At 38.7% G+C, this 23,794-nt stretch overlaps 1 protein-coding gene across 1 annotated transcript; it reads right to left on the minus strand.

Annotated features, from left to right (window-relative positions):
• Positions 1 to 296: 296 nt before the first annotated feature.
• pgk1 (phosphoglycerate kinase 1) lies at positions 297 to 22,594 on the minus strand. The gene is made up of 11 exons (XM_041801251.1): positions 22,438 to 22,594; positions 18,404 to 18,454; positions 16,803 to 16,958; positions 16,235 to 16,379; positions 11,479 to 11,582; positions 11,003 to 11,122; positions 6,738 to 6,852; positions 4,466 to 4,645; positions 4,189 to 4,366; positions 1,705 to 1,803; positions 297 to 1,613 (listed from the first exon to the last, which is right to left on the minus strand). The coding sequence occupies exons 1-11, from the start codon at positions 22,500 to 22,502 to the stop codon at positions 1,573 to 1,575; spliced, it is 1,254 nt and encodes a 417-aa protein (XP_041657185.1). The 5' UTR covers positions 22,503 to 22,594; the 3' UTR covers positions 297 to 1,572.
• Positions 22,595 to 23,794: the final 1,200 nt, after the last annotated feature.

Consider the following 23,794-nt stretch of genomic DNA (forward strand, 5'->3'; position numbering starts at 1 on the left):
CTTGTGGACGCCCTCCTAGAAGAGTGGAGGCTGTTTTGCTGCAAAAGGGGGCCAACTCAATTTGAAAGTGCTTGTTTTTTGAAAACAATGTCATTTGAGCCCCTGTTGGTGTAATGGTCAGGGCCAGAATAGTTTAGTCCATATAGTCTATCTGTGGGAGGAGACCAAACTTTGCTGGCATTGGGAGCCACTCCTTTGACCAGTTCATTGAGTACTCTAGCCTCTATATATGGGGAGTTAACCTTGCTTGTATGAGCTGAATATTAAGTAATAATTAGGACACAGTGACTGCAAAGTTTGTACACAGAGAGTTTTATTATCCTGAACAGGCTGACGTCTGAGTCTGAAGCTGCTCAGAGACACACGACCAGAGAGCCAGAACATCCACATGAGCACGCTCACAAAAACCGTTACACTATACTTTTTATTTATACTCTATGAATGTGTACACACTGAGGGCGATGTAACACTCCCAAGGTAAGCAAAGCAAAAGTGACGCAGGAAAATACACACTTAAGACACACACGCAAGAGCCAGTGTTTGTGGTGAACTATTGGAGCTGAACTACACAGCAGAGATCATGAGACGTCCAGATTCAGACTCTGATTGTACCTGGTCCTCAACTAGCGATGTTCCCAGTGATTCATGACCCTATCAATTAAACTGAAATTTCATATCAGACCATTTTAAAGTGAGAGAATATGATACATCTCACACACCTGTGTCGTTATGAGTTGTGTTTTCCTCTCAGACTGAGCTGGATCAAAGTGTCTGCAGGTTAACGTCCACATGCTTGTGCTAAATGTGGTTACGTTTTGCTCATTGTGCCAGTTTAACCTGACAGCCTAGTAACAACTGTATCTCCATTTTCATGATCAAAATACTAAAAATCACTCTGCACTTCAAGTTATCGTTGGTCTACTTTGCTGCTTTAAATCCAGACAGGAGCAGAAGGGAATAAGGCCCACTAACTGAAGCTACAGCCCCATCTAGTGGCAAGCAGCTGCATTACAGCTTAGACACAACAATTAACCAGCAGTGCAGGCCTGCTCTAATAAAACTGTAAATAATTAGTCTAATAGATTAGTAATTCTGGTGCAGACTAGCAAGAGTGATGACACTTAATTGTTTAGGTTGCTAAACTAGACTCATTTTGAACTCAGATTCAGACTCAACTCAAAGATTTACGGTGATGTGTCATTAAATCTGCTGTGTTTCAGCGTCCATGCAGCAGGACAACATCCGAGCAAAAACAACTTCTGTTTCACCAGCAATTTGACCTTTTGGTACTTAAAAAAAAACACAGTAACATGACTCGAGGAGTTTCATCAGCATGTTGAGATAAGGCAGAAGGCTCTACTTGTGAGCGTTGACTTGTTTAATGCGAAAGAAATGACCCCTCTATGTGAGAACTTCAAAAGTATCCATGATTAAACAGCTGGTAAAACGGGAGGTTTTTTGCTTACAGGTAAACAAGAGTCTGGCTGAGAAGCTACCCACCTCTCACACACTCACACACTCTTCCTCACACATTCATGTTCTCACACACGCTGCAGCGGTCTGATGGGAAGTTTAGACGTTGCTCAGTGCCTCCACACCTGGCAGGACTTTACCTGAGAACACAAAGAGAACAGAGTCAACACCTCCATCAAATCACCTCACAAACCGGAAAAGTTAAAGGTCATTTCAGCTGGTTTTGCTCACCCTCCAGCAGCTCCAGACTGGCTCCGCCCCCTGTGCTCACATGGCTGACCTTGTCTTCTGTGTTCCACTTGGCGCAGCAGGTCGCAGTGTCGCCGCCACCTGGACACAAATACATCAATGATGCATCAATGCAACACATGCAGTCAAGCACGCATCGATACTAGCACCAGTAGGAGGGCCTATAGCAAGCCTAAATACTCATAAACCCATAAAACACTGCAGACTCTGTAACTGCATCATTTTAAAGCATGATGCTAGCTTCCCATACCATGTCTGCAGTTTGGTGATACTGAAACATAAATTAGGAGGAAAAATGTAGAGGAGAATGAAAACTATGCACTGATTAATTTACAAGTGGAGGGATGAAGAACATCTGATGAAAATAAAACAAACTTCAAAATAATGTTAAGAACAATAGTGGTATAACTAAGTACTCACATTTATACTTGGTATCAATGAGTACCCAAACACAAGTACTTGTACTTGAGCTGGGTAAAAATGTGGCATCTCTACTTAACTTAAAAATCAATGATTAAAGGGTTCATTACACTTCTTGGAAGTTCAGTTTACATTTATAATGACAAGAAAATTATGTGCTTTTAAAATGTGCCAAAATCTTCCAGACATTAGGGTACAAAAATATGTCATAACGTGGGTTGGTTTTATTTAATACGGCAGGGCTTTTAAAATTGTCTTATACTTTTGAGTCTACTTACTTTGGGGCTAAAAGCTGGAGCGTGTATATAGTTTCCTATTGCAGTATAGCCCTTTTAAAAAATGAGGTAGTAGGTTATTCCAGAAGAAAAATACTACAAGAAATTATATTTTAAAATCATGACATCTTCAATCATTCAAAAGATGTTGACCAACTTTGTGTAGGGGTCAGGTGTGTAACAATGTCCACATTTTGAACTTGGATATTCTAAAAGTAGAAACATTAGGGATATGCAATATTAGATTTTTGCTGATATCCAACATGCTGATATTTACAGAATCATTTTAGCTGATATTGATACCGATAATTGAAGTTCAGACCAAAAACTCCAGTCCTTTGGGATTTAAGGATGAACAAAGAAACAAACTCCAATGAAGTTAAAGAATGAGAATGATCAAAGAAAGGCTTCCACTGACTGGGTCTGTTGGTGCCACATCTGATATTTATAGGTTCAGGGTATCTTCATTAGTATCTAAAAAGATAAATTTACTATGCAGACAGGAGATACAATGGTCTGAAATTCAGTATCTGCTGATACTAATAACATGCCGTTAATATTGCGTATCCATGTAAAAATCAAGTAATACTGGTACGTTTTGATACTAAAATACAAAAAAGGATATCCTAAGCACCCCAAATTAGTTAATTCCTTGTCTTCACTATCAGAAACTGCATGTAAACTCTGGCACACTGACCAAACTGCACAAAAGCATTGTCAAAGTTTTAGGCCCTAAATGTTGCCATTGCATTTGTGCAATTTAGAGCATTTAGGAGTCTGGCTAGTTTTTGATGGATTCATTCCTCTTCTATACACTTGTCTTCTAAAACAGATGTAGTTTTTAAAACTTTTGATCATTGAAATAACTAGATAATGGAGATGTTTTAAATTGTGGTAGCAACCAGCATCAAGTATCAAATAGGTTTGTTAAAGGAATCTTTCAGTATTTTTGACGTTGGGTTGTAGGGGCATTAGGCTCCAGTGATTTCAGTGGGCAGTGACCCTTCACAGAGGATGCCCTGGTTATGAGCTAGGTTATAAAGCAGAACAGACACTTTCTCTGGTTTCCCAAAGTGTATCACCTTAACGGGACAATACACACTGAATCCTCTAGAGCAGTGGATCTCAACTGGTGGGTCAGGACCGAGCCCTTTTCAGTGGGTCGTGAATGTCCTGGAAATAAAATTGCGTCAAAAATGTCAACAAAACTCTTTCAAAACAAGCTCTTTTTTTGCCTCTCATCTTTGATTTGTGGCATTTTTTGCATTTTTGAAGTTCAAACTGGGATGTTTTTCATTAGATAAACCTGATTGGTTGAAAAAGATCAGAAATTTGGGTCTCAGTTGTACCAGAAAACAGTAAATTTGATCCCAAACTTCTATCTCTCTGCTGGCACAGAGCCTGGCAGCTGTGCTCTGATCAGAAGCATTATTTTAAAATTTGAGAGGATCGTATTTCTCCTGAGTGGGGGTGGCTTCAGCTCATTCAACAGACACACCCACACCATTCTGGAGCAGATTTTGCTTCCTTATTTGTTGGGATTTTGAAGCTTTATTTGATAAACTTTGAGATGTTTTTCATGAATGGAATTTGGCCTGATGGTTCATACAACAAACCTAAAATTAAGTTGTTTTTTTAAATCACTCTACAGGGACTTTAATGTACTCAGGACTATCAATCTGAAACAGCATCCTAACACCCTGACATTGGCTGTTACCATTAAAGTACATTAGTGATCTACCAAAAATCATAAAAATAAAAGTTCTCTCACCAATGATTGTGATGCAGCCTTTTGAGGTCACCTCCACCACTTTGTCCATCAGGCTCTTCGTCCCTTTAGCAAAGTTGTCCCACTCAAACACACCCAAGGGGCCATTCCACACAATCTGCTTGGCCCTGCCAACCACCTCAGCATTGGCCTTAGAGCTCTCTGGTCCACAGTCCAAACCCTGTAGAGAGAATAGTTACCAAATATATATAGGAATTAAAATGAAACCCATGATTTTCACTTTAAGCTAAAAGGTGTACAATAAAGCTCCTTCTCTCACCATCCAGCCGGCAGGGATGCCATCAGCGACGGTTGCGGTTCCTGTAGTGGCTTTCTCGTCAAACTTGTCGGCGGTGACGAAGTCGACGGGCAGTGTGATCTTGACTTTGTTCTTCTCTGCTTTGGCCATCAGGTCCTTAACGATGGCGGCTCCCTCCTCATCGTACAGGGAGGTGCCGATCTGACAGAATAAAAAAATCAGACATGAGAAATTTTATTACTAGTATATGTTTAGTTATTTGAAAGAGTTGTAGATATAACTGGCTGTGCTTGTTTCTGTAAAATACTTTTATATGCAGCACTAAAAACATTTTTAAAAAACAATGCAAATAAAATATATTGAAATAACATAAACTATCATGTTCACAGCATTATAAGCAGCACATTATTGATTTTATTCTGATTACCTCTTAAAATAAAAAAACTTATATTTGTACTCAAGATCAAAAACATAATTGTTGTTTGAATTTTGTCCAAATCTGGCCCTTTGGCAATGACACTAAAAATGCAGCCCTCTCTGTAGCTGAAGTTGCACATCCCTGGTCCTCACCGTTAGGACAAATGTGATGCATCCATGCCTGGTATTTCTCCTTGAGTCACTGATGTTTGGTGGATGTGAGAAGTGATCGTGGAAAAGTGAAATCTAGTCCTACTGTTATTGTACTTTTTTTAAAATTAGGATGGATTAAGAGCGATTTCCTTACATAAAATGACCCAAAAATGTCTGAAATACACAATTTTCTTTCACAGAGTTTGACAGATTTATCTCCAGAGTATCACAGTATTTGCATATTGAACTTTAGTGTAATTCTGCTGTGTCAAGTGTTTCTTGTGCAGGTCTGAACCCTCTTTAGAAGGAGTGTGGTCACAGCACAGTTTAAGAATCTCCTCATAACCTACTTCTGAACTCTGAGATACAAATAAAACAGAAGCAGCTTTTGTTAAAGGGGTCAATGCCGTTCACTGAGTTTATAAAAGCCTACATTTCTACACCTCTGTCTCACTGATAGCTTTGAGTGTTTTTAGATTATACAGTTTGAGATTCCTGCTTCTACCCCATAACAGTGGAGGTGAAGAAAGACAGAAAATTCTATTTTTTTCTTAAAGGCTGGATTAGAATCATGAGTGTGATTTTTTTTTTTTTTTTCAGATTTAGCAGTGAAATTTCCAAACAAAGCACTTTCAGAATGAGCAACACAAACACTCTACAGCAGTTTGATCGCCTGAGTGGAGATGAAACTGAACTTTTAAAAACCTTTTAACTTATTCAAGGTTCATCTGAAGTACTTTTTCACCCTGCCATAGAAAAATATATCTAAAATGAGAGCATCTGCTTTTTAAACTCTGTTTTTAAGTAAAGAAACACACAATGAAAGCTGCAAAAATCAGCGTTTCTCCCTTAATAATGCAAGTCAAATCTATACTTTACATACATAAGTGCTGTTTCTGTAATAAAGAAGGTCTTGAACAGTTTTCAGTTAGCTACAAATATTTTCACGACTGATGTAGTGACCTAAAATGTCCTATGATGTAACAAAACAGACTTTTAACTAGGGATGTCCGTGGTTGATCTGTAAAACAGTCAAATTTGTTTATAAAATTAGCCGGTGCAGGATTTACGGGTCGGTTAAACTAATCATCTATCATATTTCATAAACACAGGCTTGAAATCCCAGTCTATAATACTCTTTTAAACTGTAATGAACCTCCTGCCACTAGAAGCTGCTATAGCTTCAGTTCATGGCCGCCGCCTTCCTGTCTGGCACTTCAGCGGATGTAAACATGAGAAGCTTAGCGGTGGCTTAGCGGTTAGCGTGTAGTAGGAACAGCACGGCATCACCGTTTTTTAAAGTAGTAAATAGAAATAAAGTGGTATAAAGGCTGTCGATGGTTTAAATCACGTGTAGCTTCTCACACAAAGTGAAAAGAGGCCACACACCAAACCACAACATTAAACTGCAGAGTAACGAAGGCTGCTGGTGCTAGCTGTTAATGTTGGCAAAGCTGTAGAGATTACACCAGGCTAACATCACATCCACATACACAATGACCCTGTGAGGAATATGAATGTTTTCTAGGGATTTTCTCCTCTTTAGACTAGTTGGTTAAATTAAATTTAAATAAGCATTTAGCTGAAAAGGGAAACGGATGCTTAGGAACATCGTTACTTTTAACCTCCATCATTCAAACATAAAGATATTCTAAGGTTATCGTGTGTGTTCTAAGATTTCTGTGATTCATGTTTGTGTTGTTGACACCAAGGTCTTCCTCACCTCCATGTTGTTGATGACTTTGAGGAAGGTGAAGGCCATGCCGCCGCCGATGATCATGTCATCGACTTTATCCAACATGTTGTTGATCAGCTGGATCTTATCTTTCACCTTCGCTCTGAAGCACACAAAGAGAGAAGGAACAAAGCGGACCAGATAAGAAACTCACTACGACGGATTTGTACACAATGTTCTGGTTTATACTTTTACTAGTATGAGCGCTGACCTCGCCTGTGATTGGTTCAAGTTATACACTTCAGGTCTTCCTTCATGCTCGTAATGCTGCTCTAACAAAACTAAAGTGTCCAGAAGAGTGTTCAGACCTTTAAAATGTTTATCTGCTCATTCTTATTTACCTGTTTGTTTTTTTACCTTGATCATGTGTTTAAAGCTTGTTCAGCACTTTGATTTACCACAGTTTTGTTTTGTTTTTTTTACAAATAAACTTTAAGCCCAAAACACAGCAGGGCCACTGCTGGGGCAGACCCTTGATACCAGAGTCTAGAGCCCGCTCAGGGATCGCCTCCCTGGATAAGTGAAAACCCGATTAGAGCAGTGGTATTTCACCAGGGACTGATGCCTCCTGGATATTCTACACCTGGAACAGAAGATGGTGCTAAATTTCTTCTCCTGTGCTCTCAAACAGAGCTGCCACTGTGCAGCAGAGATCTAGCTAGGAATAGAGAGGTGGCTTGGTGCATTCAGGGGCTACTTTGTAGAAAATTATGGGGGCGATTGTATGGACACGCACTGGTCGGCGCTGGTGTGTGGGCTTTAGAGCAAATTATTTCCTATAGGTTGTTTGCAATCATGTGATCCCAAATGTTCATTAGGGATCAGCTAGAGGGGGGCAGACATTAGAAATAAATGGGAACAGACTTTGTGCCTGACAGTTCAAAATGGACCTGTACGCTGAAATTATCCAGAAATTTTTTAGAAATTTATCACCAGAAAATTTCTGCATACATTGAATATGAATCCTACACCTGACCAAAAAGTGATTTTGTTCCACAGTTAAAGTGGTTTACCTAGCATGGAGGTGATCGATATCACAGTTTCTCAGTCCTACAGACCTCCTTGAATCATCTAGTCAGATGGAAACAAAAGTCTTGGGGTGTCTTGAACTGAGCTAAGAGGCTAGCAGAGCTCTTTAAACATTGAAAAAAAAATCCTAATTTTGTCATGAACATGCTTTTAATTGAAATGATAGCACAGTGATGTCCCATTAACAGGATTGACTGAGAGAAGAAGAGCCATTCATGAACACGCTTATTCTACAAAACAGCTCTTTAATGTTAGCCACAGTAGCTATCTTCCATTTGAGTGCCAGTTTCCTTTCCTCCCTCGTTTATTGATTCACATTTAAAGGCCAAACTGGAACCAAACTGAAAAGGCGATCCGGGAGCCAAACAACCAGCTCTACTGAGCTGAATAGCTGAGCTTAATTCCTGCCTGCTACCATTTATCCATGAACATTTGTTTTTACTTTTTTTGCCTGAATATTTCACTATTTTTAGGACACAAAAGTAGCTGAAGAATTAAGAATGTTGTTCGCACTTTAAACGCTTAGCATAGCCCTAAACAGCTCAAAACATGGCCTTTCTGGTAGTTTCTCTATGCAGACATCTTTAATTGCCCTGTGAGAGGAGTTTTCTGCTGCTGTGTGGTATCATCTGCAAAGAACCTATATTAACTGATTAATTTATTGATCAATCAATTTTAATAAATCCTTATTTTAATATAAAAAAATGTCTTTAATTGAAAGAGAATTTTTTTTAAATTACTTGTTTTCATTTAATTACATAAACGTGAAAAGCCAAAGAATAATTCTTAACAACAACTAGTAGGTATTTGGCAGACTTTTCTATAAAAATGGTTTGTTGAAACCTGTTCTTAATTTTTTTTAATAGTTATAATTAAGAGCTGAATTTAGGATGCACTTGTCAAAACAAAATTATAAATTATAACATACAAAATTTGACATTAAGTAATAAAAAATAAGAATATAAGCTAATTTGGTGTGCAATTTAAGTTTACAGTTTAAAGTTTAATATGTTACAGAGATATCTTAAATTCAGTGAGCCTCAGAGCCACATTTATTAATTCATAGTTTACTCTCTTTATTGTTCACATCTCTATCATGACAATGACAGTGTGCTGGATTTGATAACTTCCTAAAGCCATAAAACAGAATCATAAACTGTTGTGTGATGTTCTAGAACATGATAATAAATAAAATAATAAATCTCAAAGCTATCTTTGTACGGCCGGATTCACAGCCTTCAGTGACTCATTTATCCGTCTCACTGCCGTCTAGTGAATGTGGGGCATTCACTGGCTTATCATTAAACAGTAATGATCGATGCCCTTTGTTTTCGAGCTGAAGGTGATTGGATGAAGTGAGCAACGGTTGCACAACGCACTAGAATGGACTCTGCCTGGAGGCCAAATCCCACATGTGGTTAACGTTAGTTCAGGGAAAACTAAGACTTACTGCAGCTTCAACCACAGTTTCCTCTGTGTTTAACAAACAATGATGCAACAACTCATACTAAAACATAATAGCCCTAACATGATGTTGGTATCATCTTTGACCTCCATATTATTGATTACAGATATTTTAATTATTTAGAATCCTAACTGAACAGGTTTAAGATCCTGTAAAACAAACTCGTCAGTGTTGTTGAGTACTCTGAGTACTGTAGTCCTGTTAGATATTAACACTGGCTATAGTTGTTTCTACTGTGTGAACTAGGGTTATCATCATATCAAACAATAATGGTTACCTTTATCAGTACACCAATAAACAAACAGATTCCTAGGATACCAATGCTGGGTAATTTCCTGTTTTGATAAAAAAAAATGCCAGGCAAAAACCTGCACTCTCACTCTCTGAAGTGTAAAAACTGTAGCAAGGTTTTGGTGCTTAGATGTAAATGCATTTGTGCCATCTCTGTCTTTTTCTCTTTGCAGCTTTCAGTCATAAATAGGGCTGAGGAGAACACGTTTTTTTAAGCTTCGGTAGTTTTAGATGCTATCGATCATTAAAAGAATGCTGACCAATATTTATAAAACACGGGTTGTTGAAAGGATTGTTGTTCAATACTTAAATAAAGATAGAATAAAAACTTGGGTGCAGACGATTTCGTGGTTATGTACGTGGGCAGCCTGGGCTCAAGTCCAGCCTGTGGCTCCTTTCACGCATGCCCCTCCTCTTGTTTCCTACTCTATCTGCTGTCCTTCACTCCAAACAAACAAAAAACATTTAGCTGATCTACTAATGATATCAAATTACACTGAAATCATAACTTAAACTTACAAAACCAGCCAAACAAACCTAAAAAAGCATTGCTCCTACTGTATTTGACCTCTGCTCTCTGCATGCTCCAGACTAAGCGCTCAGTGTTAATAATGTCTTAAAGAAAGGAAGGGCACGGTCACACCACTCATGACATAACAAGCTTATTGTCTCTATTCCTGGATGGCCACCAGAGTGTTTGAAGAAGCAGCTGCAGTGAGATGATACCTAAACTACAGCAGAGGGAGGGGCTGAAGCTTGTCAGATGAAACTGCTTCCTCAATCATCATTAAACCTTCAGTATTTACTGGAATTTTGGCTTTATGTCTGGTTTGATTAGCAGGAAGAGCAGCCTACTCTTGTGAGTATTCCAGTTGGTTTTTATGTCAAACAGAGGAGAGGAGGCTGATGATACATGTCCTACTACAGACCGCTAAAAGGCTCGGATTAATCTGCATGAAAAAAGCCAACATCATTCAGGTAAAAGGGGTTGAAACAACTTGATTTACTATTTAGGAGCATATACAAAAATAACAGGTAGACATAACAGGCTCAAGCTTCAGCCAATCCTTTTTTCAGTTAGTACATGACTTCTTTTGCCTTTTTATCATGCGTAAACAAATCAATATAAATACACACATGTGTTATACGACTCACTTTCCAGAGGAGTGACATCAATGTAGAGTGATGGAATTATTTTCTAAAAACAGTCTTTTAATAGATTATTTAAAATGTGAATTTGACTTTTCTACCCCACTGGCTTTGCACAAGCTACTGCTATGTCTTTGTCACAAGAAAAACTGATCCTAAGTTAAAGTAGATCAGGATTCAACTGAAACTGGAGTTCCAGGGTTATATTTTATGTCTTTGCATAATCTTCTGCAGCACACTGAGACACTAACAGCTCTGTGGATTGTCTTAATGCAGGCATGTTTAAATTTTATGATTATTAATGATAAACAGTTCTCACCCTCCGAGGATGGCCAGGAAAGGCCTCTGAGGTTTCTCCAGAGCCATGGCGAAGTAGTCCAGCTCCTTCTTCATCAGGAAACCGGCTGCCCTCTGAGGAAGGTTCACTCCCACCATGGAGCTAAGAGAGGTGAGGAAGGCAGAGAAAACTGTTTAAAAAAACAGCAGGTTTTTCTCATTTTTGTTCATTTAAGCTTAATTTTTGCTATCGCAAATGTTGTTGTGTTTTTGTCATTTTATACAAAACACGGTCAGTACACTATTTTACCAACTTGGATGATGGTGTGATTTTGTCACTGTGGTTCTGTGATTTATCAATGTGGGAAAGAGTTTTAAGTGAATATGCTCTGTATGAACACTGAGTTGTGGTTGACTCCTGCGGCTAATGGACCCAAATAAATGAGAAATAAATGAGATATCATATGTAGCTTCTGTTTTTGTGCATCATTCACCATTTGATCCAGACAGCCTGCTCACCTGTGGGCTCTGTGAGCCGTGCCGAAAGCATCGTTGACGTAAATGTCTCCCAGTTTGGACAGAGATGCCCTGAAGGAGTCGATCTGCTCCTGGGAAGCTTTGGTCTGAGGGGAACAAAACAAAAAACATGTAAGAGTAAGAGCGGAAAGAGATGGATGGAGTTTTCTGCTTTTCTTTCATGTGCCTCCCAGAAGATTGTTTCTTTATTGACCATTACTAAAAAGCAGCACGAACACTTCCAGTTGAAAGCATTTATTAATCAAAGATATTTTCATTTTCAACCTGACAAAACTTTATCGGTCACTACTGTCTTTTGTTAGACAGGAGACTGAGAAACGAGGGTCGGGGGAAACATGCAGCAATGTTTAGGTGTAAGACTCAAACCCAAAACAGGAACCTCTTTACGTACCATGCCCTGATTTCAAGCCTTATTTGTCAGACATAAAAATCAACTTTAAGATTTCTTAAGACTTTAAAGCTGTCACATTGCTACTACAATTTGTTTCTGGTGTTTTCTGGGAGGCCTTCAGCAACAAAGAGTCCTCTTTATGTGGTTCAATGCATATTTTCTTATTGTTTTGAATAATTTTACTGATATGTCAGTAAAGCTTAAAGAATTTCTATGAACTCTCTCACAGACAGACATGTACAGGCTGCACAGTCGTAAATGCTATTAATCGTCACATAAATATACTAAAAAAAAAAAACCTGTAAAATGTTGGCTGGAAGAATTTTTATAAAGACATGTCTTTTTGAATATGTCATCTAAAAATTTCTTACCTCTCATCGTAAAAATAAGATTTTTTTAATACTTAAAATGGTCTAAGATTTCAAAAGTCCGGTCTGGAATGTTTCGAAGATCCACAGGAACATTGGATTTACTGATTCCACTGCAGAGAGGAGCAGATGAACCTGTCATTTATCATCCTGAATGCAGACTTAAAGCTGCATGCTCTCACCTTTTTCCCTTAAAACACCAATTTTCTGCATCAAGGATTATTTGTTGGGGGAAAATATCCAAAAGGCGGACTGGTCTAGTTGGCCCAGCTCAATATTTACACAGACCCACCCATTAACCTGCTTTCAGCTCTCAGTGCTCTCATTAACATAAACTAACAGACCTAACAAATGTATTAGCAACCTGCCAGGGGGTTTATACACCTTATAGTCTCCCTGTTTAATTTTAGAATTCATTTAAAAATGTTATTGTTTGTTTTTAAATCTTTAAACGGATCTGCACTTAAGTATATTTCTGACCTCTTCAATGTCCAACCCCCCCACCCCGCCCTTTGGCTTTTAATTCAGCATGAGAGTTGTGTGATCTCTGTCCTATTATGTTTTTTAATTTCTTTATCCTGTGTTTTTATGGCTTTTAGTTTTTTTGTTGGGGGGGGGGTATTTTTTTAAGTGTTTCTATTTAATTTATTGTTTTTTTTTGGTGTTCTTATTGGCTTTTATTTCTTTCCTCCTAGTGTTTTCATTTCTGCTGTGTTTTTGCTCTATTTCTCTGTTTTTACTGTGCAGCACTTCAGTAAACTTTAATGTTTATAAAACATAATAAATAAACATATAGATAAAGTGGACTGGACTGCTACTGAAGAAAGTCCGAAGAAAACCCACTTTTTTGTACATATTTTGACACCTACATACAAGCCTAACACAGAGGACATACAAATGAATATCAACAAAATTGCTATAAGAAATGTTGAAATCATGTGTGTTTTATTCCCATTTATGTTTTTCCCCAAACATGAGCGGGATGCCACTGAATCACTGATCACAAACAGGGTAAAATAGGATAAGAACTCCATAGAGGGCACCTAAAAAACAAATAACTGAACATTTTTTGGGTGATTAGTTCTGTCTACAACCTTAAAAGTTTAGTTTCTTACTGTGCATCTGCTAGAGTAAATGTTCAATCAGTAAGTCATGGTGGATCAGGTTTATGCTGCACTTTAACAGGTGAAGGTTGTGACTGTGTGACTGGAGGGCAGAAAAAGGTCAAGAGAGTTCCCCAGTGCTGTTCAAATGTCAGACAGGTGCTGCACGCTTTATTATTGCTTTCTAAATTTAACTCTTCTATGAACGGGATCATACAAAGTCAATTATGAGTAAAAAGTCTTGTAAATGTTTAATATCAATGTCAGACAAAATCAGAAGTTGGATAATTGCTTAATTCTAAGTTCTGTCACATAGAAGTTGACCAACATTGAAATTCTCCTGCTAAACTTTCCAAAGCTTCAGAAATATCAGTAAAATAAACTGAAATTAGAAAGGTTCCTGTCTGATGCAGTGCAGTAGTACAGTAGTAACAAACCCTCCCACACACAGCATACCAACCAGGCCTCTCAGGACAGGAAAAGCAACACGTCCAGGCGGGACTACCCTGCTGACCTTCAGAATAAATGTCAGCAGGTCAGAGCCGCTGATCCACTGCAGAGACGGACGCTCACACAGTGTCTGCAAATGAAGCCTTCTCTTGTACGAGCAGTTTTATAAGAACATCTGACTCTCAGAACAATCAGGGAATGAATAAATGTCCATTAGTCAGAAGGTTTTTCCTTGTTGGCCTCAGAAAGCATTAAAGTAGACATGCTGCATTAAAGATTTCATTATCAGAGGTTATTCACTATATAAAAAACATTTCCAGCTAACTTTTCAAGTGACATCATAATAATGATTTAGATCTATGTTGTCTAGGAATATATTCCTATATTACATTTCTTCTCCATGTAAAGTGGTTTTATTTAGTGTCTTTACACACACACAGCCACCTGGAGTCTCATTAATAAAACAGTTTGTAGAATCCAAACTAACATTGTTTGTGAACTAAAACTTTATTTAGATTTAGAAGACGTTGTGCACACACCTTTTCAAGTTATGCAGGAAATGCCTGCACTTAGATCAGCCTCCTTTTCCATCCTTTACACACCTACATTCAGCCTTAAACAATCGATGCAACGCTCCTCACGAATAATCAAGACGACTACCAGAGGGAAGTTGAAGAAAGTGAACTTTTTGACAGGGAAACTGGTGTGTTTGTGGATGAAAGGGAGGTTTGACAACATCCATTGTTAGTTTTCTAGGGCAGGAATGGTAAACAGAACGACAGCAGGTTGTTGTATTCACCTATGCTGAAGGTTGTTGTATTCACCAATGCTGATTTCTTCACATATCCGATCTCTCCTCCACTATAGGAGAATTTGATTGTTGAACAAAAGCTTTTATTTACTTAGGTTTATCTTTATTCTGGTGAACTCAGCCTGAACTATGACTGATTGTGAGAATATATTGTGTGTGTGAGAGCTGTTTAGGCTTCATTTATACGTTTTGCTTAGTTACGAGAGTGACGAGAGGGCAAAGAGGAATCCTAGTAGAGCAGACACTGCCATGTCTCTGTTTTCTCTATGCATCTTACAGCACAGTTCAATGTATTTAAACTTTAAAAAAAAAATCACACATTCAAACCCAAATTAATGAAACATTTTTCTAGAAGAGCCAAAATTACGCCGTTTGTCACCTGGCCTCCTTCTATAGCGTTGTATTTGTGTTTCCACTCTTAAAATATGAGCCAGCAGTTCATAAAACTCAACACCCAACTACTGGGAAGACATAACAATGGATTTCTCTCTTTCTTGCTCCTTCTAGCTCTTTCATATTGCTGGTGTCAAGCCAAAACCTCACATCTCCAGAGTTACAACTTTTCAAGGAATGGAAAAATGTTATATTTCTTAATTAATTTAACACAGAGAGTCATAGTCACCTTTTATTGCTTTGAAATTTGTTAAAAACCCACTGACAGATGTAAAGGGTGACCAATTGCACTGATTTGTAAAAAAAAAAAGAAGGTTAAAATAATGGAAAATGGAGATACAAGGTTTTGGCCCAAGCCAGCAATATGTTCAATAGCAATGGCTGGTTATTTTACTGGGACCAGCTCTCAATATGTGGTGAACGGACTGATTGATCATTTTTGCTAACAAAGCTCCCTTTTTCATTTTGTATATTTTTGAAGCCATTTTTGACCTAAAAGAGCCACAACTTGTCACAAAAGAGCCCCATGTGGCTCTAGAGTACTGCTTCTTTAGAACAATAGTTATTTTCAGTAAAAGCCAAGGGTTAAAGCTTTCAGATGTTGCTTATGAGATGTCTCAATCTGCTACAAAGGCTGTGAAATAAAGACTTTAGTAAATGTTGAAATTCTGTGCAGATTTTGAGGAAGCCCTCAGGTTTCTGGAGATAATTTCTGACTAATATTTGGATTTTAGAGAGCTTTTTAAAGACAGCATTGGGTCTTAAGTGTAGAATATTTGAGGCTGAATTTCTCCGTCATACACTTCTTCCTATGTTTTTAATTCTCATCAGTTCCCTCTTCAGTGAGCAGTAAATCTGGACACTTATAAAAAGCAGAAAATGTAAGAATACAGCAGCAGCACACCTTACGTCACCTTGATTTGACATTCAGGTCTTTGAATTTTGTTTAAAACTACCTAGCTATCAGACAACCAATAAAAATGGGACGCTGAGTAAACATGATGCAATATGAGTCTGCAGCATTCCTGATGGTGACGTCATCAGGCGGTGACTCAGCTTTTTCAGAAGGACTCTGCAGCTGCAGTGACTCTGCATGACCCAGCTTTAAGAAACTCTAATGAACAGAGCTTGCTGCTCTCTGTCCCATAGCTAGAGGAGGGTCTATTCTTTCAGGACTGCAGATCTTTAGCTGTGTCCTCAGCCAGACTGCTGGGAGACTCACCTTGTTTCCAGAGGCATCCTTGCCCTTCCCCTCCTCGGCCACGTGGAAGCGGAGGTTCTCCAGCAGGATGACGGATCCGGTGGCGGGATCAGCACAGGCGGCTTCCACCTCCGGACCCACGCAGTCCTTCAGGAAGGTGACGTCCCTGCAGAGTCAGAGGACCGATAAGGATCTCTGATGGACTGATCAGATTATAATCTTAACAGAATTAGCTCTGTCTTCTAATGACAAGAAACAACAACAGAAACAACAATGAGATGATTCAGCTTTGACTCTTATTTGGATCGACTCTTTTCTGATGGTTGCCACCTCTGAAACAGAAATTTTCAGTTCTCTTTGTGAGCAAATATTTGCTTAATTTCTGTCAGGGGTTAAAGGAACAAGCAGAAACTTCAGTTATTCCTGTCTGCTGTAAACTAAAATTGTAATCTGGTTGCTGTTTATTACCTGAAAGAAGCAGGACTTTAATTTTCTAAATCAAACATCTTAAGAGCTTTATAATTGATGCCTCTGCTTTACAAAAATACTAAATGTGTTTAAAAATGGTAAATCATCAGTGTCCACTCACTTCCCCAGCAGGCTCTTGAGCTCAGCAGCGACGGGCTCCAGGGAGTATTTCTCTGGCATGAAGTTTCCGTCAGGGCGGCCCAGATGGCTCATCAGGACCACAGATTTGGCCCCATTGTCCAGGCAGTGCTGGATGCTGGGAATGGCTGCTTTGACCCTGAAAATGAATGAACACAAACATGCCTTTTCACTCCCTTTTCCTTCATCCCTCAGCTCCTCCCTCCCCTCCTTCACCTGTAACATGTAACATGTAACATGAAAACATGTTTCTGTGATCTGTTTTAATTGAAGATGCACATTCCTTTTTTTGCCAAAGAAAATCTCTTCCTTGGTTTGGAGAGTCTTTTGGTTTTCTTTTCGTTATTATCATGGACTCATCCCACCCAGCACATCACCTGTTCCAACTGCTACCCTCAGGAAGATGGTTCAGGACAATAAAAGCCAAAACTAACAGAGTGAAAAATGGCACATATCCCAGCGCAGTTGCAATAATAAATGATAATTGCACTGAACGGAACTGCGCACAATTTCATTGTACTTGTGTACAATGACAATAAAGATTCTGATTCTGATCATGCCCCCAGAAACGACTTCCTCAGAAGCCAGGGCCATCTCTTTTCCCTGTGTGGTGGCAGAGCTAATAGTTGGACAGTAAGCAGTCAATTAAAGGAAAAAACATGTTCGAGCCTCTGAAGGAAGCACAGTCTCATCAGCGTGAACACAGAGCTGAGAACAACAAACTCAAAGGGAGTTTGGCTCCTTAGAAGAACAATTTACAAAAGGTATATTTCATTTTTGCTGTTTCAGTAATAAAATATCATATATTAAGCCTTTAAAGATACAGTATGCATAATTTAAACACTAAAATATCTATATTAATTTCAAAAGTAACCATTTATTTGACATATTATAATATCTCATATATTTCCTACAATTTTCAAAGACAGAGAAAATCTTAATTTTCATATATATTTTTCTTAATTGTAACAATGTCTTTATATGGAAGCTTCCATCAGTTCACAATCACCCAAACTCACCTCTGTAACATGGACACCCCCCTCCCACACACACACACTCTGCACTTCCACAGAGTTGAGACAGCACTGCTCAGTGTTGCCCACCTTTGTTGCCTCCTTCTCAATACTACTTCCTGCTTTAAACTGAGGATTCTGTTCGATAGAAATGGCACCTCATTAGGCATATTTACTAAACAGAAAACCAACGTTTTGTTTTCATTCAGAAATTTCTAATAATGATGGAAACATGCACTTGATAAGGCACTTCTGCCTTTTGCTGGAAGCGACACAACTGTACTTCCACATGTGCATTCTGGGGCCACTTCCAAAGGGAATCAGGAAGTGCCTGGTTCAGTGTGTTCCCCCCTCATTATTAGAAATTATTAATGACAACAAAACATTGGTTTTCTGTTAAGTAAATACACCTCATAACATGCTGTTTTTATTAAACAGGGTCCTTGATATAAAACAAGAAGTAAACAAGCTGGGCAGCACTCGTCTGTACTCGACATATTGTGATGTTTTGGTTGCTAGTGTATCTTTCACATGCTGAGCATCTAAAGGACAGAAATAAGAGGAGTGTTACCTCTGGTTGTTTGTGATCTGCTTGTCCTTCATTGGAACGTTGAAGTCAACCCTGAAAGAGAAGAAACTTGATCAAGAGACGGAAACAGACCAATAAAAATGTTTTATTGCATTTTTAAAGAATTTTCTGGCTTTGTTATGAACACATTTTCCGTGTCAAGAACTTCCACGCCTGTTATTTTCCAGGTCATTATTAAACATTTAGATCATGCCATTTAGCTTGATAAAATTCAACAGAAATTGGAGTGTTCCAACTATAAACTCTACATACAAAATGAAGATGATGAAGATGTCTTTCTGGGATTTTATTATACATTTATTTATGGAGTCAGACACAGGGATGAGAGAGTGGGGAAAGACATGCAGGAAAGGAGACACATGCTGGGCTTAAACTTAGACTGCCAGCACACATGGAGCATGACCTGACTGCTAGATCATCAGTAGGTAAGTGAAGTGTTAAAAAAAAAAAGGAAAAAAATCAGAATCCACTGAAGGTTTCCATCTCTCCACAGTTGTTTTTCTGCATTGCTTATTGTACTTATACATCTATTTTGTGCCGGAACCACCCACATATTTTCAGATGAGGGCACTATAAGGCCTGCATCATGCCTTTGCATTGCCCTGCCCGGTGAGCAGGTCTCACATGCAGCGATGCACGCTCTGCACGCTCTGCAGCTCCAGAGAACATGCTGCATCCCTCGTACTCCAGTTACATAATCCACTCCCCTCCCCTCCCTCCTCTCTGACTGAGACCCTGATGCACTGATACACATGATCAGTCTGCACACACAGACAGACTGAACACACACGACACGCTCTGCCGTAACAACAATGTGTGCCATAATAACAGCCGGCCATTGTGTTAATCAGAAACCCTGCAGTCAGCAGTCCGGCGGCTTAACGGCTACTGTACACAGAGACAACGCTCATTCATCCAAAAGCTGCAGGAGTTTGTTGCTTTTGTGTTGTTTCGTCTGTTTCTGCTCTGTACTGTCTATGTGAAGGGCATTATAAGTTTTTGCTGAATCGTTTAGAGCCAGAAGGCATGAACAAAGAGAGGAAAGCTTTTACTGGAAACAGTAAATGATATATGAAGACATATACATCACAGCTGTTAGATTAGCTACTGTAAACTTATATTAGACTAAAAACACTGTATGAAAGTAGAGATGCACTATATATTGTTTTTTGCAGATCTGTTATGCTGATATTTGCACATTTATTTTAGTTTTTGCCAATATTTTGTGACATATAAATGTAATTCATACCTAAACAGACTTTAAAATTTAAGGAATGACGGTGAACAGAATTCAGCTGATGCAAGTTTGCTGGTTCTGCAAAAAAGTCCACAATCCATAGCTGATATTTACAGCTCATATATGGTTGTAAATATTGGCAGAATTTTTCATATCTGCAGATACTAACAGTGAACTTTGGAGCTACTATTTGCTGCATGCTGATCATGCATCTCTATGAAAGGCATCAACAGTTTTGATTTCTCCTTAAACATCTGTTTTATATAAACATTATATGAAGCCTAATCTTACATTAAAGAACCATTAATGGCCTAAATCACCATATTTTATCATATTATCTTGGGTAATACTGATAAAAGTGTGTATCTTTGTATCCTATATTTATTTTTTAAGTTTAACAAGAGGCTGCTCTGATTCGGGAAAAATGTTCAAACTTTCACTGATAGCAAAGTATTATCAATTTCAGAGTTAAAATTAATATTCAGAGCTTCTTGAATGCACATGTATTATAACTTTTTAAAAAGAAGAGAAAAATGAGAGCACCATTTACGGCTTTAGGGTCACTGATCCAATATTTCTCCACCCATCCATTCATTCATTCATTCATTATCTACACTGCTAATCCCATTCAGGGTCACGGCGGGCTGGAGGCATTCCCAGTAGTCATTGGGTGAGAGGCAGGGTACACCCTGGACTGGTTGCCAGTCTGTATTGTAAAACAAACAATCACTCACCAGTAAAGTAACTGTTAGATTAACTGACAGGGAAAACAGTGCTGTGGCTGCAGTCTGACCCCTGTTTGCACTCACAGTGTCCTCTTATATTCTCAACTACAATAATAATTCATTTATAAGTATAAGTGGAGGAAAAGGCTTTCAAATCATGAAACCCCTCACTGTTATTGATATGTATCAATGATCCCGGAAGAGAAATTGTTTACTTGGCTCTTTATTTTGCGATCAACTTTCTGTCTGATGCACAAATGTACAGTAACCCTGAAATCTCGCAGTGAGCCACATGCTAGCATGAAGGGTTACGCCTCTTTGGGAAGTCACTTCCTGGTTGATTTGGCAGCCAGGCAATTTTCTGTCAGGTCTCTACAGCAACATCCTGCCTTTTCTCTTTTAAATTCTAGACCAACACCCCACAAAAGACAATCCTCTGCTCTGTCTGAGGCTGGAAATAACAACACAGACTGTCTGCATGCTATGACAGGCCTGAGGAGTGATATAAGGTAACGTACTGCCTAGTTCTAAGCCTAGAGCTGTCATGATACCTGAGTTTTAACTTTCCATATGATCACAGTAAAATCTAACAATTCTGATCTCTTTAGACTGTCTGACCTCCCCTGCTATCCACATGTTTGTAAGAGACATAACATCAGTTCAGTAGTTGCCAAACTGTGAATCTGACTGGATCTCAGTGTCTCTCGCTTGTACTTGCTGAAGCTCTGGGTTGAAATACAATGAAGACCTGTTTAACTTTAAAGCTTTTACACTTTTCAATACTCTGAAGTCTATACAAATAGTGTTTTGAGACATCTGGCATTGAAAAAGTCACTGAATAAAAAACTTGTGACAACCTTAGACTCCACATTGACACTACAGTGACGCCACTTGGAGCAAAGTTGACCTTTTAGCTCTAAACAGAGTGAGCTGGGGCGCTGCTGCCTGTGAACCTTGTCCTATGCTGCCTGTCATTGCATCACGATGTGGAGCAAACCAGAATGGCTCTCTGACATTTCCACATAGGGTGTCAGTTTCAAGTACACTTCCAGCCTTTCTAGTGTGAGAGCAAGTAAACGGCAACACTTTGCAACAATAAAATAACTGTGCTGTATTTCAAAGACTTTTCCATTGCTAAGAAATGACTTCTGCGGGTGCAGGACGTCCTTCCAGCTAAAGAGATTGTACTTTAGTGGATTAAAACCTGCACTGTGGACTGCTAGACCATTGAGCAAGGCACTAAAGAAGCTTTTTGCCCACCTTCACATCTGCTATAGTAGCTGAACTTCACATAAAGTAAATAATTCCTGTTTTAAACGAATAAACCTACAAATTATTTACTATTAATAATTATTATTATTAATGATAGATTTTTGGACGGACAAAACAAGCAACAGAAATAAGTGGAAGCTGTCTGTTTTTTAGATGATATTGCAGCATTTTTATAACTCAAATTACTAATATACAACACAAAAAGCCCGTATCATCTCTTATATTCACATTTTTACATAGTTTTATCTTTGTTAGTGACTTAGGACACTTAGCGAACGATCATTTTGTACTTTTAATTGATTTGAGGGCTAAATTAATAGATTACATAACTGAATTAATACCTAGAAAAGAGCATACTAAATGACGACTGAACTTCCTCAAATTAGCAATACAGAGAGTCACAATTCAACCTTTATTCAACACAAAAGGACGGAATCTTACAATGATGACACGCTCCTGTCTAAGAAGGTTAAAGGACTGAATGAGACCATCTCGGATGCAGACTGTTGCATCCATGCTGCATCTCTCCACAGGCACGTAACATGACTGGAAAACGTGACAGCCAACAGTTCACTTCCTGTCCTTTCTCAATAGTCCGTGCTGACTCACACTTATCATTAAAATAATCACATTTTTACCTTTAGTTAACACTATGAATGGACCTAATAGGGAATGAATAAGAGTAACATTATGTTTGTGGAACAGAACGTCTCTCAAATGTCAGGCTGCTGACTAACGGCTAATATTTCAAGTTAGCCGTGTCAGCTAACCAGAACGCTCACCTCATAATGACTCTCTTCCCCTTGACGTCCACCTTGTCCAGGGTGAGTTTGTTGGACAGAGACATGTTGCCGGTTTCGTTGGGTCTTTCCTGCACCTTCCTCGCTGGGTCTCCTCCACTTCCTTCGGCTGGTTAGCTACCGAATGACAGCAGTGACCTTAGCGCAGCGCGGAGGAACACCCCTGTAGGCGGGACGGAGCACACCTCCCTCTTCTGATTGGCTACAAAGAGGACAAAGGGTCGCGTTCCATTGGATGAGGTAGTTGTCTGTTGTCATGACTCCGGAATCTTACCCTTTGATAAGTACAGTGCATGATGACTTCACCCAGCTCGACAGGCTCAACTTCATTGATATGAACAATTATCGCTATATTTGAATACAGCTTAATGCTACTCAGTGGTCAAGGGGAGAAAACTATTTAGAACATCTTGAAAGTTAATTCCTTTGTCAAATAATAACACAAGTTCTCTCTTCAAGTACAATTTAGAGGAAAATTGTACTTTCTCAAGTATGTTCTCCAACTGGCGACCTGGGAACCCCCAAAGCCTCCCACCCGGCCCCCAGATGACTATTGAAGCAAGAAAACATATTGTTTTTGGGCATATTTTGTCTTTACATCCATATAGCTATTAAATCATCCCCCAAAGCTATCAATAATCAAACAATTTCACCAGGAATAATTTACGTTTGACCCATTTATTCAGAAATCCACCTGTCAGCCATCATTAGTAAATATGATGCATAATAAACAGACTCATCATTCAAGTCCTACTTAAATCTGCAGCTTTTTGTTAACTGTCCATTTCAGCCTCTTGGAAAGTGCAATTTTCCCTGCCTGAGATTCATTGTTAATTTTGGCAGCTATTTTTTAATTTTAGTCTTGGGATGAAATGTCTTTCAGTTTTAGTTACATTTTAGTTATTTCTACATTTTTACTTTTAGTCTCGTTATCATATATCTATCTGGTCTAGTTCATCTGAAAGTCTGGCTCCCACAGTGTCTGCTTGTATTAAAAAAAAACCCCATAAAGCTGAAAATCCCATGTCTGCCAGAAATTTAGGCCTATTTTAAACCATCTTGCCAACATTTTTCTTTCTGTTTTGCCTTTCAATTACATATGGACTGATACACTGTATGTACAGATGTGAGTACTTGTATTCATGTCAAGTATCATATATTAAAGGCAAGGCAAGACAAGTTTGTTTGTATAGCACATTTCAGCAACAAGGCAATTCAAAGTGCTTCGCACAGGACATTAAAATACATTGACAAAGGGAAAAAAAGAAACACAATGGGAAATTTTTAAACGAAACATGTAAAAGGTGATTAAAAACGGCAAATAAGATCCACAAAAGAT

The sequence above is a fragment of the Cheilinus undulatus genome, linkage group 12 (genome assembly GCF_018320785.1).
Source record: "Cheilinus undulatus linkage group 12, ASM1832078v1, whole genome shotgun sequence".
Lineage (NCBI taxonomy): Eukaryota > Metazoa > Chordata > Actinopteri > Labriformes > Labridae > Cheilinus > Cheilinus undulatus.

What these genes read in the sequence shown, in the direction of transcription:
- pgk1 (XM_041801251.1), bottom strand. Translation starts at nt 22,502, where the DNA reads ATGTCTCTGTCCAACAAACTCACCCTGGACAAGGTGGACGTCAAGGGG. An exon ending in GCATCCCTGCCGGCTGGATG is followed by an intron (nt 4,367 to 4,465) that starts GTGAGAGAAGGA and finishes TTCTCTCTACAG; the next exon opens with GGTTTGGACTGTGGACCAGA. An exon ending in CAGTCTGGAGCTGCTGGAGG is followed by an intron (nt 1,614 to 1,704) that starts GTGAGCAAAACC and finishes TTGTGTTCTCAG; the next exon opens with GTAAAGTCCTGCCAGGTGTG.